This window comes from Balaenoptera musculus, chromosome 10 (assembly GCF_009873245.2).
Source record: "Balaenoptera musculus isolate JJ_BM4_2016_0621 chromosome 10, mBalMus1.pri.v3, whole genome shotgun sequence".
Classification (NCBI taxonomy): domain Eukaryota; kingdom Metazoa; phylum Chordata; class Mammalia; order Artiodactyla; family Balaenopteridae; genus Balaenoptera; species Balaenoptera musculus.
This window is the reverse complement of record NC_045794.1, coordinates 86,734,116-86,751,457: the sequence shown is the minus strand read 5'-3', so window position 1 is coordinate 86,751,457 and position 17,342 is coordinate 86,734,116. Positions and strand designations below refer to the sequence as shown.

At 46.5% G+C, this 17,342-nt stretch overlaps 1 protein-coding gene across 3 annotated transcripts in view; it reads right to left on the bottom strand.

Moving 5' to 3' along the window:
• Positions 1–14,671: 14,671 nt before the first annotated feature.
• Positions 14,672–17,342, bottom strand: part of TXNRD1 (thioredoxin reductase 1) — a 62,184-nt gene continuing 59,513 nt past the window's right edge. For all 3 annotated transcript variants that reach the window (XM_036866025.1, XM_036866026.1, XM_036866023.1), the window contains one exon: positions 14,672–16,512. In XM_036866025.1, coding sequence (XP_036721920.1) covers positions 16,450–16,512 — 63 coding nt within the window. In that variant the 3' untranslated portion in view covers positions 14,672–16,449. The remainder of the gene's footprint in view (positions 16,513–17,342) is intronic.

Sequence of the window (17,342 nt, the reverse complement as noted above, 5' to 3'; positions counted from 1 at the left end):
TCAGTTTCTGCTTCTGCAAAGTGAGCAGCTTTGAAGCCACAAACCTCTTTGAGAATCTGACGAAGACCAGGCACCATCTCCCTAGGAAATACACGTGAGCATAAAATGTTGCATAAAGTTTCAGGAGTTCACAGGGCCCCTTTGAGGATGCCTGGACCAGGGCAGGAATACTCGGTTAGAGGCCTCTAGGGCTGCTTTCAGTTCCTACTTCCTGGGGCCTGGAAGCAACGCTGGAGCAACGCGCTGACGACCCTAAGTCAGCGCCAGGATGCAGCGACCTGGGGACAGGATGACTGAGGGCGGAAAGGAAGGTGGAGTGAATAACAGCGTGGGAAAGATAGCCTCTTACTATGCTGGGTCCTTTCATCGCATCAAAGAGAAAGTCTCAGCTGGATGCGTACCACATCCTTACCACCTCCCTGAGCTGCTAAACCTCTTTATCAGGGAGAGGCCTCCAGCTTGTCATCTTTAGGAAGCAACGTATCTAGCCAGAATTTAATGCCAATGTTTTGCTTTCATTGCATTTTTTCAAACTGTTTGTTTTTATTTAATTCCCAAAGCAGAAAGTATCAATGGGAATATACAGGAAGAGTCACTAAACGTTGTCCCCACCTCCATCCCCAGCCACCAGCTCTTCTCTCCATAGGAGATCCATATGCCTTCCTTCCGGAAATATTTTATGTGTATGTAAGCATATGCAAATATGCTTTTGCATGTATTTAAAAAATTAATACCTATTTATGGCAAATGAGGCTGGTTCCCATTTATGATTTTGATATATATTTTCTTTTCAAATAACTGTGTTTACATTTAAAAGAAGGGGAGTCACTTTAAGGTATAGTGCTAAGTAAATACACAGAGGTGACAAAAAGTACGAATCGGGTATAGGATGACACACACAGGAAGTCCACGGGGATCTCTGCAGGGGAGGGGGCTGGGGGGCAGAGTCTTCACCCCCTCCTCCTCCTCCCCCCAGCGAGAGAGGCTGGAAGGTGCTTTGTTGAGGTTCAAGAGCAGCCCTTCCCCAGGACCCCTTCTCCTCTGAAGGAAGGGGAGCCCAGGCGGAGGGCACAGACCCTACTGAGAAGGCTCCCAGCCACAGAGGGCATCTCTTGGTAGGACCTGGGCCTCCTGTCTCTCACAGAACATCAGACCATTTGGGGTCTCTCTGTTTCTACGGTTACATCCAAGTAATGGAGGTTCCATTAGATCACGCCTGACATGTATTTGCTTCCAGAAAGGATGAGTCCCCTGGACACCGTCCTTCTTCCTGCTGCGCAAGGGGCCTCGGTGCAGACGTGTACACTCGTGCCTGCGTGAGTACCTCTGGGTCCCCGTGTGTCTGAACAAAGGAGCAGGGAAGCTGCAGAAATGCAGCAATAGCTCAAAACTCCTTGTACCCAGCACAGTGCTGGCCTGCCTCACAGCCCTTAATCGTTATGAATAAAATATTAATGCACTTTATTTATGCACTAATGAATTTCATTATAAATACAATTAACACTCTCATTCTTCTCAGATACAACACCTCGTGGATCTAATGCACAAAGTTTAGAGAGAGTCAAATACTGTCATTATCCATAACTGAATTCAGATTTCACAAGATATCCGCAGACTCTCAAAATCGGCCCTTATAACTCGAAGCGTGTGCTTCTTAGAAATAGTTTAAGGAGCTGTGTTGAATTCAAAAGAGGTGGGGCATGCTTACCATTGCACAGAACAATGTTAAGATTGATTTCAAAAGGATCAGATGAAAACATGCTCAGAAATGCCTACAACTGTCATAAACAGTCACTCCGTGACATGCCACGTGTCATGCCATTATGGTCCCTTACATAGTAACAGGCTTGATTTTCTTGTGATCACTGGATTCTTGCTCATTCACTGGTTGGAGGGATGCTGAGACCCTCAGGCCCAGCTGAACCTACCTGAGCATCTTACATAGAGAGTTATTCACTGGAACACAAAACCCCAAGTCCCAGGCACTGCCTTCAGTAAACATGTGGGCCTCTCAGTGAGCTGTGGGAAGGCTGAGGCCACACCCCAGAAAAACGTGTGGGTCTTCTATATTTGGTGTACACCTATGTAGCTGGGGTTTTTAAAAACTAGATTTTTTATAGCAGTTTTAGGTTCACAGTAAAATGGAGAAGGTATAGAGATTTCCCACATAACTCCCTGACCCTACACACACGCGCGCACACACACACACGCACACACATGCACGCACACGCACACACACACGCACACATGTACATGCACACACACGCGTGCACGCGCACTGCACACACACGCACACACTCACACACGCACACACACGCAGCCTCCCCCACCATCAACATACCCACCAGAACGCTACATGTGTTACAGTTCATGAACCTACATTGATTGACACATCGTGATCACGCAAAGTCCATAGTTTACATTAGGGATCACTCTTGGTGTTGTACATGCTATGGGTTTGGACAAATGTATAATGACATGTATCCACAATTATAGTATCATACAGAGTAGTTTCACTGCCCTAAGCATCTCCTTTAATATACTGACTTTTCCCCCGATCTACAATCTATAAGCTTTTTCTCGTATCATTAAATATTTTCTGGAAAAAAATTTTTAATGGCTGCATTAGTTGAAGTACAGGCTAAGCTGCTATATCAAAGAGTGGTCCAAATACGACACGTGTCTTTCTCTCTCATCCAGCAGATGGAGGGTCCTTGAATGAATCCTGGTTCCTTCCATCTTGTTGTTCCCCCTTTTGTACTTTATCTGCTGAAGAAACCATGTGTTACCTTTCTGCGCATGTGTTACCACCCAGAGGTTCTTCTGGAAAGTGAGATGATAATGCCCAGCTCTTGGGTCCATCTAGGAGCTGAATGAGATGATGCATGAAAGTGCCTCAGATGGTGTGCAGAGAGTGGGTGCTTTTCTTAGAGTATCCTTATTTCATAGATTCAGGGGAGAGTAGAGTTTATAACAGTGACAGCGAGCTAAGCCCTTGTGAAGCACAGCTCTTGAAATTCTGCATGTGGCAGTGGGGGAGTCCCACCCCAGTCTTCCAGAGCTGCCTGACACCACACCTACCAAGAAATGACCCCTGGCAGGCCCAGCCCTGATCAGCTGCTGATGGCCTTTGCTTCCCTTCCTTTGCTTAATGGCCCTGAATGTGGACTCCGGCAGAATGCCACAAGAATCATAAAAAGAAATTTAGAACAAGGCAGTCATTAAGCTGTGCGAGCCACACAGCAGGCAAGGTAATTGAATTCCTAATCATGTTCCTGTCCCCTCACTTCACCATGAGAAATTCATTTCACCAACTATTAGGCTCAAATTCACTACAGCAGGAAAGGGGCCGGGGAAGGGAGGTGCCTATGACAAAGGCAATCACCACCCCACACCCTAGAGTGGGGACTCGTCCCACAAAATCCCCTTTCCACGCTAGGGCTTTGGGGGAGGGCTGGGGGGTACTGGCTCCTGATAACACCCACCATCAAGTTACCTTACAGGGTTCCTAAACGGGAAGGCACAATGCAAGGCTGTGCTCTTGTTTAATTTTGTAACTACTCTCAGATGAGGCCTATGTGGGTTCCCGCTGGCTGATGGGGGCCAGAGCGTGGAGGGGCCTTTTCTTCCCTGGCCTCTGTGCTTGTCCCCAAGGCAGAGACAGGCCTTTCCTTCTGGTCTCCCTCCTGCTGGCCCCGCGCTCGCCCTGGGGTCACCCTCACATCGTTGAGCCATCAGCGGAGGCTCTGAGACACACCCCACGTCAGCTGGGCTCAGGGTCCCCAGGGGAGGTATTTAAAAACGTGTAGTGCTCTCTCAATTCCCAACAGACTCCCTGGCTTGGGGCCCAGGAATGACAGACATTTGGAGGCTTTAGTCGTAGGTGGGAGTGAGTGGGGCTGGAGTAGAGAGAGACACGGAATTGTCCTGAACTTGAATCTCAGTGCTGCCCCTTCACATTTTTGGACCTCATCTGCTGAGGGCTGAGTTACTCATAACTCAACTAATAAGAATAATAAATAATAATAACAATAGCATCCACTCACCCAGCACCGCCGGCTTTGTGCCCCCTATTCTAAGCTCTTGATCACGTGCGTAACTAACTTGATCCTCGAGGCAACTCTGGGAGGTGAGGGCTGTTATTATCCCCATTTAATGGGGAAGAAAAGAGAGACCCTGAGAGGCTCTCTTTTTCTTCAACTTCCCTGTAGTGCCATAGCTCCACAGTCGGCTGCTCTGATCTGCTCGATGTGTGCTGTCTGCGGGGGTCCTTGCAAGACTCGGGCCATGGCGGTATGTGCCTGCATCTTTAACGTACACAGGCAGTTGTAGGGCTCATTCTCTTTCTTGTTTTGCTTTTTTTCACCCACGTCATGGTACATCCCGCAATATTGTTGCATCCTCCTGCCTCTGCCTCCCCCTGGCCTACTCGTTCATCCCTTAGTAAGAGATATCAGGATTGGCTCCAACTTCCCAACATCACACACGATGCTACAACAGACATCTTTATGCGTGTTCCCTTATGGACACATGTGAGATGTCTGTCCAGTTCTCCAGGGCTGATGGCCAGGAGCAGGACTGCTGGGTCATGGCGTACATGGTGCGTGATCTGTCTAAACACCGAGAACCCAACGGTCTGTTCTCGCACCGGCAGAGCCTGGGAGTCCCCTCACTCGGCGTTAATCAGCTTTCTGTCTCAGGTCTGATGAGTATAAGGCGTTCTCTCGTTACTAACATTCACCTCTTAATCACTCATGAGTGTGCACATCTCTCATCTCTTGTTAGACTTTGGGGTTTCCTCTTCCAGGAATAACCAAGTCAGTGTCCTTTGCCTGCTTTCCTTTGGGGTTCCTGTCTTCTTATTGATGAGCCAGAATTCCTTGTTGTCATCTGGGTCTAAGTCTCTTGTCAGTTTTAGACACTGAAACTATCTTCTCCCAATGTTGTTGCCTCTCTAAGAACTCTTTTCCGTGGTGGTCTTTGTGGGTCAGATCTTTTGATGCAGTCGTTTTGCCTTATGGTTTGTGCTTTTGTTTTTGGCCGCACCTCTCAGCTTGTGGGATCTTAGTTCCCCAACCAGGGACTGAACCCGGCCGGGCCCACGGGAGTGAGAGCGCAGAGTCCTACCACTGGACCGCCAGGGAATTCCCTATGGTTTGTGCCTTGAGGGCACGGTGTATGAAGTCCTTCTCCACCTCTAGATCACAGAGATATTTTCTGTATTTGTCATATAAACTTTATGGTTGTACCATATACATTTAGGTCTTTACTGTTTGAAGCCTAGCTTTGTTATATGGTGCTTGATGAGGATGCAGTTTTATAGTTATACATACAGTGATCGAGTTTCTCCAGTATTATCTGCTAAGGTATTTGTCCTTTTCTTTTGATTTGCAAGCCCTGCAACTTTTTAGCTCTGCGGCTTTATTTATTCAAGAGGGTAGTTTGTGTTCCAAGCAAAATAACGGAGGGCTGCGAAGCAGAAGCGGCAGCCTGCTGTTCACAGAGGTGGACACTAGGGGGCATACCTTCTCTTTCTGTGCCACACAAGCCGTGTGAGCTTGGACAAGACTAGGTAACTCCCAACCTCATTTTGCTCACTTGGAAAATGGGTACCACAGTTCTAAGGGTTCTTACAGAGATGAAAACAGAACCACTCACTGCACAGAAAGTGGCCTGGAGGTGCAGTTCTTTCTCCTTGTCTGCAGCCCCCATTAGTAATGCATCTTCTCTTCATAGTTCCTCTTGGGGCCAATTTCAAGGCCTTTGTTCCCCCCATGCCCTTGTACTTGCAGAGCTACCCACACGTCATTCCAAACATAGTGAACTGCAGCCCTTCCTGTCTTAAATATAACGTTTATAAATATATGGGCATTGGATCCAACGGCAGTTGATTGGCTGAAATAATATTACGGAGGCATTTAAAGACTCATCCATTGCAATTTTTGCTGCACCAATTTTTTTTTCCTTCATATTTTGAAGCATTTTGTAAAAGGTCTCAAATGTCTTTATAAACACTAGGTCCTTTGCTCATAGTACTTAGTGGATAAAACAGCCCAGCCTTCTCTGCCTCAGCAGCACTAACTCACCCTGTGGCTGTCGATAGCCCTGCTGTATAGGTACTGGCTCAAACCCGGCACCTCCCCTGCCTCCTGAGCCTGAGACCCACCTACCCATCTTCCACTCAATCGACCCCACTAAGTCCACTCGAGGATGTGCGGTATTTGTTTCTAGTGCAGGAGCCAAGAACGCAGGCCCTGGGCCAGGCCAAGTGCAAATTCTCGTTCTGCCATTTTCTAGCTGTGATCTTGGGTAAGCTCATTAACCTCTCTATGCTCACTTCCTAATCTGTAAAATGGGACATTAATGACACTGACCTCAGAAAGGCAGTTGTGAGGATTATAGAAAAGGAGTCATGTGTGCAAAGTACCTGGACAGGTACTAAATTCCCTTTTGCTATTACTACCATTCTGTTCAGAGAAGTTGTCTTCTCCACAGGATGTACCCTAGTGTCTCCAAGATGGGCTTGCTCATAAAAATCACCTGGAGTACTTGATAAAAATACAGATCCCCAGGTTGGTTGATTCCCTTGAGGATCTGACTCTGTTGGTCTAGGGTGAGACCCTGGAATTTGTATTTTAACAAGTGCTCAAAACCTAGATTCAATCTCAATTTTGTAATCTAAGAATCATACACTGTTAGGCAAATTACAGAATCTCTCTAAGCCTCAGTTTCCTCCTATGAAAGATGGGAATAAGACCTATGTAGGTTATTGTGAGAATTAAAAAAATAAAGCCTGTATCATTCTGCATACTGCCTGGTGCATAGCTTCCTTTCCTTTTTCTCATCTTAGTCACTCTGCATAAAAACAATAGCTTCTTGAACTGTTTCTTTCTATATTTTCTTTATTTCATTTTTTTGAAAGTTGTTTTTATCAACTAATTTTTCTGGGTTTGTTGTTTTTTTTTTTTTTTTGAAATAAAAAAGCTCTAAATATTCCTCTGAGTACAACTTTAACTGTATCCCATAAGTATTCTTTCTGTTATTTTCAGTTATCATAGTTTTAATCACCTCTTTGATCCAGTTTTTGAAGAATGTTTCTCAATTTCCAGGTGGGTAAGTTTCCTGAATTTATATTTTTGCTTTTGATTTATGTAATCAGGTATTATACTTGTTATATCACATCTCTGTGAAATGGACTCAGGTTTCTTTTGTGGTTTCTACAAATGTTTCATGGACATAAAAGAAAAATGTGTGTTTTCTATTTGTAAGGGCAGAGTTATACAGACTCAATGATCATGTCAGTCAAATAGTCTGTGTTCTCACTTCTATTTTGGTCTTTTTCAGTGTTTTCTAAACTGGAGCCATTAAAAAACTCACCTTTGTGATTTTTCCTGTATCCATGTATCAGCTATACTGCTATTTAATACATTTATTTCAAAGGGAAGCCAATGTCATTTGTCCTTTTAGCTCAACATGAATATGGGTCTAGCACAGGGCACTGTAGGCTCTGAAATGTTTGAGAATGAACGTGTTACGGGCTGAACTGTGTCCCTCCCCACCTCCAAATCCCTATGTTGAAGCCCTAAGTTCCAAATGTGGCTGTATTTGGAGATGCAGTCTTTAGAGAAGTGATTAAAGTCAAAAGAGGGCATGTGGTGGGGTCCTCAGACAACATGGTTGGTGTCCTAAAAGAAGAGGAAATTTGGACACAGACACGGCGATGCATGCACAGAGAGGAAAGGCCATGTGAAGACACAAGGAGAAGGTGACCGTCTACACGCCAAGGAGAGAGGCCTCAAAAGAAACCACACCTGCCAACACCTTGCTCTTGGAGTTCTGGCTTCCAGACTCTGTTGTTTAATCTGCACAGTCTGCGGTATTCTGATACGGCAGCCTGGACAAACTAATACACAGTGAAGGAATGGGTAGTTCCCTTCTCAGGTGAGACCCGTCACGGAGACCAGAAGTACTACCTATGACCCAACCTCCACTTCAGCCTGCCCATCGTGGGTTTGGGGCCTCGCTTGAGACTCACAGAGCAAGTGGACTTGCCTTGGAGCTCATGGGGCTCAGACCTCGCTCTTTGCTGAGGGACCCATGCATGGGTCAGGCCCCCTTGGGCAGCAGCGGTTAAGTGTTGCCCCAGGCCCTGCTGGAGACTCAAACCTTCCTCCTGTTTCAAGACCCACAGCCCCTAAATCACCTGGGATTCCCTTTAGCCCGTTTTTAGGCTTGTTCTGCTGAACTGCCCAGCTGGAAGTTTGGGGATTGAGCTGAGGCCACTTGTCTCCTTCTGTCCCTCAGAGTCTTTTTTGGAAGACTAGACTTTCCCTTGTTTTCCAATCAACCAGCTCTCAGCACAACTCCAAGTTCACAGTAGTAACTTTACACATAATTGTGGAATGCAAGCACACCGCTGGGTCCCACTGATTTTACCATTCTTCATAACATCCATCACCTCACCTTTTCATGACAAGTTCCCTCTTTAGGCTCCCTTTATCTCTTACTCTGACCTGCAGTTGCCTAAAAATTTCTCTCTCTGACCCTCCTTCCACTCTTTATTCTGACCAAACAGTGTGACAATAACAGTCGACTTTACCATATGCTTCCTCTCAGTGCTTTACGTGTATCGACCCATTTAACCCTCGCAGCCACCCTAGGAAGGTACGATTAATATTCTCGTTTTGAAGATGAGGAAACGAGGCCGAGTGAGGTTAAGCATGGATAACTTGGCCAAGAGGTGGCAGAGCTGGGATTCTAGCCTACGTTGCATGGGTCTGGAGTAGGGTAGGGAGGGCACTGATCTGCCCCAAACCTGGCTACTCATCATCTATGCAGGGTCGGGATTAGGGTGAGGGAGGAGCCGAGGGTGCAGAATCTGATTCTCAGAGCTGTGCAGGCGCCGCTCCTGCTCTTACATGACCCTGAGTGTGCCTGCCTCACTTTCCTCACCCCAGTCCCGGCCCCGCAGTTGTGTACTTTCTTCGCTTCCCAGAGCCCCAGAATGATGCCCCAAAGCGTTGGCCTGCTGTTTGAGGCAACTTACAACTCATCTCTCCATCTTTCTCTCATTTTCTATTTCCATGTCTTGACTGCTTGTCTGTGTGGAACACCCTTTTTCTACCCCTTGAATCTTTTCCCACCCCTTGTGGATCTAAAACCTGCCACCTGGCGTTCACAGGAAGGGTCCCCAGGAGATCCCCTTGAAACAGGAGGGAAAGGGGGCAGGGCACGACATTTTAAAGGAATGACATAGCCACAGGACGTGACAAAAACTGGTTAGAACCAACTAGGTCCAAGATGGCAGAAGATTTGACTTCCAGTAGACCTTGAGCCTCATTATACGCTCACTGCAGTACATTAGCTAAATGACACACCCACAGGCGCCATGACAGTCCTGACCCTAAAAGGTCAAAGTGGGTGTGTCCCAATTCCTGGAAATCCCCACCCCTTCCCCAAAATAGTTGGAATGATCCTCCCACTCATTAGCCTATGAAATTACCCACCCCGTAAAAACTAACCACCCCATATTTTAGGGCCTCTCGCCTTCTGAGACGGCCCACACTCTGTCTGTGGAGCGTGTTTCCCTCTAAATAAATCCACTTCTTACCTATCACCTTGTCTCTCACTGAATTCTTTCTGCAAGGAGACATCAATAACCTGAGCTTCATTAAGTCCTGAAACCAGGTGTGTGATCTCAATTAAAAGGCCTTGGGTTCAAGTCCCAATCTGGGTTCCGGCTGGGTTTGAGTCCCAGCATGTGGGTTCCAGTGTCAATCTGAGTTGCACAGTCTCACCCTAGTCCTGCTCTGTTCTCCTGGCGTGGGGTCCCTTCCTTTGGGGCAGCTGCTGGTTTCTAGCAGAGCTTTTCTCCTTTTTACCTGCACTCATGCCCTTGGGGCCTCATCTTGCTCAGGACTTTAAATATCCTCTCTGGGCTGATGCTCTGACATTTAACTCTCTATCTTGAACTTCTTTCTGGAACTCCAGACTCATGTGTCCAGCTAACCGTCCAAAACCTCTACTCGGATGTCTACAAGGCATCTCAACCTCGGCACCTAAAACTCGAGCTTCTGACATTCCTCTCGAAACCTGCCCCTCCTCCGTAGTTTTCCCATCTCGGTGAAATGGCACCTCCAGCCTCAATCCTTCCAGTGTTGAAGCCCAAAATGTAGGAGTCATCCTTGAACCTCTCTCTCTCTCATCCCACATCCAATCCAACACTAAGTCCTATTGGTTCTCCTCTCAAATTATGTCAGACTGGGATTTACTCACCATACCTACTGCTACCACCTTGGACTAAGACATCATCTTCTCACCCCCGATCACTGCAGCAGCCTCCAACCGGCCCAAAGCCTCAGGCTGCCCTCAGACCAGCCACCCGAGTGCTCCTGATCACCTGGAAGCGGGGTCACACCCCTCCTCCGTTCAGAGCCCTCCAATGGCTCCCAATGCTGCAGCTTCTTACTACAACCAACAAGACCCTACCTATCTGTTCTCTCTCTGACCTTGACTTTTAATTCTTCCCCCCCTTGCTTGCTGGACTCCACCCACCATGCTGGATTTAGACTCATTGCCCCAACATCTCAGTCATTCTCTGCCTCAGGGCCTTTACACTTGCTGACCTCCCTGCCTGGAATGTTCCTTCCCCCAGGATCTCTTTCACCTCCTCCAAGTGTTCAGTCAAATGTCACCTTCTCTATGGGGTCTTCCCTGACTGTCTTAATTAAAATTCCACTCCCCACGCCCCACACACCTCTCCCCTTCCCTGCTTAGATTTTTCTCCATGGCACTTATCACCACTTATTCAATATAATGACTTATTTATGTTATTTTTGCCTATTTCCCTCAACTATAATGTAAACCCCTTGAGGACAAGGATTATGGATGTTTCTGTTCACTGCTGAACTCTCCTGCCTAGAACAGTACCTGGTACATAGTATTTGTTGAAAAAATGAGGGAGTAACTGTGTACATTCACCCACCCTACCTGACTGCACACACCTTCGGAGTGAGGTCTGTGTTTGTTTCGGTCAAAGTTCTCTAGAGAAAGTGGACCAGTAGGAGACAGATAAGATGACAGATAGATTCATTTATTATAAAGAATTGGCTCATGCCAATATGGAGGCTGGAAGTCCCACTATCTGCCATCTGCAAGATGGAGACCCAGGAAAGCGGTGGAGTAGTTCAGTCTGAGTCCAAAGGTCTGAGAACCAGGACCGCCGAGGGTCAGTGTTCCAGCTCAAGCAATCAGGTAGAAAGAGCCAAATTCTTCCTTCCTTTTATTAAGGCCCTCAATGGATTGGGTGATGTCCACCCACACTGGGGAGGGCAAACCATTTTACTGAGTCCACTGATGAATGCAATTTCATTCAGAAACATCCTCAAGACACACTCAGAAACAATGGTTAACCATCTGTCTGGGCATCCCTGTGATCCAGTCAAGCTGACACATAAATTAACCATCAGTGTTCATTCACTTTGTATCCACTGTGCCTTGATGTACAGCACACGCCACGAAGTTTGTTTCTTGTCTCTTCTCTCCTTTAGCAACTGCTCTTCCAAGGTGCTGCTTTTGCTATTATGAGGCAGGCTCTACCTCATTTTCCTGACGGACAAGAAGGCGTCCCCATCACACACGCAGGAAAGCCAACACAGAGGGCTCTGATGCCTCCCTTCAGGTCAGTCTGCATGCATCTCCTGCACACCTACTGTGTGCTGACCACAGGGCCAAGGACCTACCTATTGGCTTTTTCAGAGTCAACACACGCTCCCATGCCCTTCATCTTCACAGCAATCAGAGTGTGCTGACATGGCTGGGTGTTTTTAAGCACGTAGGAGAATTTACAAAGGAGATGGTGGCAGGAACTAAGTAGTATCATGTCGTAGAAAAGCACAGAGTTGGAAGCCAGATGGCTTCCGGTCTCAGATCTGTGTTTAGCTGTTTAACCTTGACCTTGATGTTGATCAGTCAGCTTCACCTGTCTAGCCCTCAGTTTCTGCATCTGTAGACGGACTTGGAGAAGCTGACCTCCCTTTCCAATCTCAAAGCCTATGAAATAGCGCCTGAGAAACGAACAGCTGTAGTAAGGTTGTTCAGTGGTGGGATCACGCTCAGAGATAGCCAAGGGATCCAGAAAACCCTGTTCTGCTCAGCTCCTCCGGAGATTCTTAAGAGTGCCCAGAGGGCAACGTACCATGATATAGGGCATCCGTAGGAAAGGGTCTGCAGGAAAAACCTTGGTTCCTTAGGAGTGAATTTCAGATTTAAAAAAAAAAAATTTTAAGCTCTTTTCTTTTTCTAAATAAAATCTTTTGAAATGTTAAAAGTTGAGTGCTCTGATTTAAAGTGGGTTTAAGGAAAGAGGACCTGGCCTGCTTGTTGTGCGACCTCTCCAACTCCCATGTATTCATTATCGATTGCTGTGTCACAATTACTCCCAAACCTAGCGCATGTTTAGCCCATTCCCAGACCTCATATCAAGGATGGACTCACAGATGGTCAGGAAAGGCCTTCTGCTGTATTCTCTGTCTTTAGAGTCTGGTCTCCTAGCTCCTGTGTGAGACCTTGATGGACACATTCCTGCTCCTGGCATTCTAATACTCCCAGCTGCCCCCTCCCCACCTTTTAAAGCTATTTGAATGAACTACTGAGTAGAAAGGAACATTTGTAACAAACACAAATAATGATGCAACAAATGCACAAGTCCTCCACTTGGGTTAGGAAAGAAGCCTTTAGGTCCTGGGTGCCCCTTCCTGACTCCAGCCTCTGCTCTGACCTTTAGCTTAAACTCCATATTCTTCATTTTGAATTGCTGTTTCCTGTGTGGTTCTACTCCAACTGTCCATCTAAACACACACACATATCGCTTAGTTTTGCCTGTTTATGTATATAATGGAATCACACTGTACATATGCCTTTGACCTTTTCACTCATTGATCCACTGTTTATAATATGTATCTTGCTGTTACTTGCCTTCTGTTTTATGGATACACCACAGTTGACTTCTCCATTCTTGTTCTGATGAATATTTGGGTTGCTTCCATGTTTCGTTTTTTGCTATTGCTAACAGTGTCGTGTCTTTTGGTGCATAGATACACCTGTGCTGGGTACATACCTAGAGTATGCACAGGATTTTGACTTTACTGGGTCATGTCAAATCATTTTCCAAAGTGATTGTACCAATTTACACTCCTCACAGCAATAAATGTGTTCCATTTGCACCACATCTTTGGCAACATTTGATACTGTCAGACTCTCTAAACTGCCACAGAATGGGTCAGAAATGGTATTTCACAGCAGTTTAATTGCATTTCCTCAACGAGTGAGGTTGGCCATTTTTATGTTTATGCCCTTTCTACTTTCATTAACATTTGGATCAAAGGTTCCTGACACGAGAGATTAGCAGTATCCTGAAGTGGTCATCTCTGATGGGTACTGATCCAAGTGGTTAAGGCTCTACCTGCCCACCCAATTACACAAAGTTTTATGTGCCTCTGTAGCGCGCTTGTAGGCTTCGTGCTGGAAGCTACGCAGCACACAGAGGTAAAGAACCCTAATTATCTAGAAGTGGCTTCGTGCAGGGTAACCTGAAGTGCTCCAGAGAAAGTACAGAGTCCTGTGGAGTACATGCAGAAAGAGTTCTGGCTGGAGGCAACCCAGCGCAGGGGGTTAGGAGCGGTGTCTTTGGGGCAGAGGTCAGAGGTGCAGGTGACTGGCCCAGGGTCTGACAGAGGGCCCAGAGCCTATTTACAGGGCTTTGGAAGACCCTGAGGACTCGGGGCAAGGGAAGTCTGAGGAATAAGATCCTGGCAGTAGTGTGGAAATACACCGGCAGTGTTAAGACCAGTTAGAAAAAGCACTACAACATCTCAGACAAGGTGTTTGTTAATTGTGCGGACAACACTGCTCAAGGGCATGTGAAAAAACGATGGGATGCCAGGCTTCGGCTCAGTCGCCCTTCATGAAAGCTCCCATCCGTCAGAGATGAATGAAGGCAGACTGCAAGGTGGTCGAGAGCTCTGGGCCTTTGAAGTCACAGACGTCTCTGGCTTCAAAAATGTGCTATATACCACTAACTAGCTGTGTGACCCTGAGCAAGGATTCCTACCTCTGAGCCTGCTCTTCCACCTGTAAGTGGGCACAGGAGCGTCCTGAGAGGGCTGTTATGTGCCTGGTACATGGCAGTAACAAGCACGAAGTGGTACTGTTAGCACTCTGCAATTACTCAGGACAGAGAGGAACTCTGGGAAGGTTTTTGGTAAGGATTACCACAAGATAGGAGTTTCTGCTCAACAACTGATGCGTAAGAAAATTAAGTGCATATGAGTGAATAATCTGAGCGTGACAATAAACATCAATGTAAACACTTACTGATCCAGTTCAGAGAGAAAGGAAGGCTCACGCACCCTCACAGTGCTGCTGTCAGGTGGGGCGGTTTTGCCACCTTAAAAACTAAGATTGACAGATCAAGTGGGGATAAGCTGAAAATGGATCTGGAATGCCAACACGGCTAAAATGTGAGCCTCAGCACACCAACCAGCCCCGCAGCACAGCACTGATGAAACTTACTCAGCTCCTAGTTCCCACCATCGCCAACAGGAGCCCTGAAGTCCACTGGGCTCTCAGCTGACCAATCCCAAGACCACCATTCAACAAGAAGCCACACAGGGTGGATATTAACAGCTTTTAAGGTTTCACATTGTTTCTTTTCAGAAGATTTATAACAGAAATACATGGAATTTAATGAGTTCTGATACACTGGGCAATTACACAGACAAGTCTATAAAGTGGAATCCTTCTCGTGGGGGCAGAACATTCCATTCCACAAAGAAGACAGAATCACAACATGATTAGGCATGATCACCCCGTACTGCCTACGTTCTAATTTCAGAGATTGGCAAACTTGGAGAAAAAAACAAATGAGAAAAAAAAAATTTTTAAATAAATAAAGAAAACTGAACACAGTTGGCTGTCTCAATTCCCCTCTCCTCTTTTCCTTTTCCCATTGTCTCCACACAACCAGATGGGACGGAGGGTGAGGCAGGGCTGTGAGGCAGACAGGGTCAGGGGATCTGCTGACTAAATGCTGGGCAGATGCTGAGTTCCCTGAGGTGATCGAGAAACGTACTTTCAATCAACCACTCAGTGCTGTAGCCGAGAAACACACACAGAGGTGAGGAAACGAAAAAGGAGCTATAAGAAGTGCTGGTGGGAGGTCTGACGTCCACAACATGTTTAAAATCCAACTTCTGTAGTGGGAAAACGGCCTAAATAAGATCCGTCGTCAGTACATTTAGCCAGAAATCTGTAACTGTAGGGTTAACACCTCTTTGTGATAATACGAGTTGGAACGCTAATGGAGCAGAAACACTTCTGCCCAAATTCCACCAAGTACAGTCAACAGAAAAAGCCAAAACCATGTGGTTTTTACATGAAAATCCTTCACATCCACCTGTGTTCAAACATAATAAATTATGATATTAACAGCTTTCTTTAAAAAAGTAATTACCACAAGAGTTAAATTGTTCAGTGTGGAAAGACTTATTTTTCCCATGAATGTAGTTCTTAGGAAGGGATAGATGCATAACACACATGAAAAATAAAGCTGTAGTATTTTGTGATTTTAGCTTAAAACAAAAGCTACCCCCCAAAAAGTCTTAAACAAACGCTAAATGTTTCCCATTGCAAAAGATCTCAGCTCACTCAGACCAGCACACAACGGACTAAATAAAGACATTTATTGTTTTTCCCCATTTCAGCTGTGCATCTGCCTCCATGATGAAGAACAGTGGAGATCACGCTGTATGACCAAGTTCCCTGCAGTGGAATATTCCTCCAACAGGCTGGCCAGGTAGCCATTTCATCATCGGTGGTATAGTGCCTGGGAGCACACCTGGCCAGTGGTGACCACTTGTTTTGGGGAGACGCTCTCTCCCCGGGACAAGCCTAGGAGCCACAGCGTGCCGTCCCAGCAACGAGCCGCCTTATTCGCACACGGTGGCCACAACTTGCTTTTGGATAAAAATTGTCTGCTATCATCTCTACTTTCACTAACACGGCGGAGAAAAAAAGAAAAAAATAACCAACATGAGAAAGCTTGACAGTGAGAATAAGAAAACCTACAAAGGAAAGGCCATGCAAAAACTGCTTCGACGGTTCCATCACCACCCACCGCGCGGGCTTGAGGCTGGTGACTTCATGGACGCCCCTCTGCGAAGCTCTGCCGAAAGTCAGTTTCGAGTGCGTCATGCTGACCCCAGTGCGATGCTGCCTGCCACCCACGTGTCACCTCCGGCCCATGAGATCCAAGGGGGCCTCGGGGCTATAAGCACAGGACACGTGGCTGCTGAAGCCCGAGAGCCTTCCACAAACTTCGCCTTGGACTTGGGCAAGAAATACGTCAGTGGTTTGGAGTCCTGGCAGCAGCACCCACACTGGGGCTTAACCTCAGCAACCGGTCTGGAGGATGTTTCCCCCCGAGCGCTTGGTCACCGACAGTGTCGTGAATACCTGCAGGGGAGGAGACAGCATGAGACTCGGACACCGGCGCAGAAGTTAACTGGGCGCAGCTCAGGTAACACCACGGGACTAAGAATGACTTGGGTGACTACTTACAACAGAGATGTAATATGACCAAGGTAAGCATTTCAAAACCAAGGTGAAAGAGAAAAAAATGTAGCTTATATCTAATAAAGCACTTATTTGCATGAGGGTGATTAAAATAATACCCTGGTTGTTTATCAGTTCTCTAAAAGAAATATACCATGAAATATTCTGGACACATAGAAAGAAGTGAAGTGTACTATCACAAACACCGTTGTGCCCACCCAACTCAGGGAGCTTCATAACACATGGTTCGAGCCCCATGTGTATCCCCTTCCTGATAACTTTCTCCCTCCCCGCCCCAACTGGTGCTTTTCTTTTGCAGGTTTTTAAAAACTTAATATGCAAATGGCAAGATGGTATATACATCCTCTTCTGCTACCTGCTTTCTTGGCTCAATACTTTATTTCTATTATTCATGCATATGGACACAGATAGCTCTAATTCTTCCATTTCTCACTGAAGAGTATTCAATTACTATAGTATACGACATCATATTAGAGTATAGTATATATACTATAGTAGTGGTCCCCAACCGTTTCGGCACCAGGGACCGGTTTCGTGGAAGACAATTTTTCCATGGATGGAGCGGGGCGGGCAGGAAGGGGGTGATGGTTCAGGGAGTAATGCAAGCGATGGGGAGTGGGAGATGAAGCGTCCCTCGCTCACCTCCTGCTGTGTGGCCTGGTTCCTAACAGGCCATGCCCAGGGGTTGGGGATCCCTGTACTATAATATT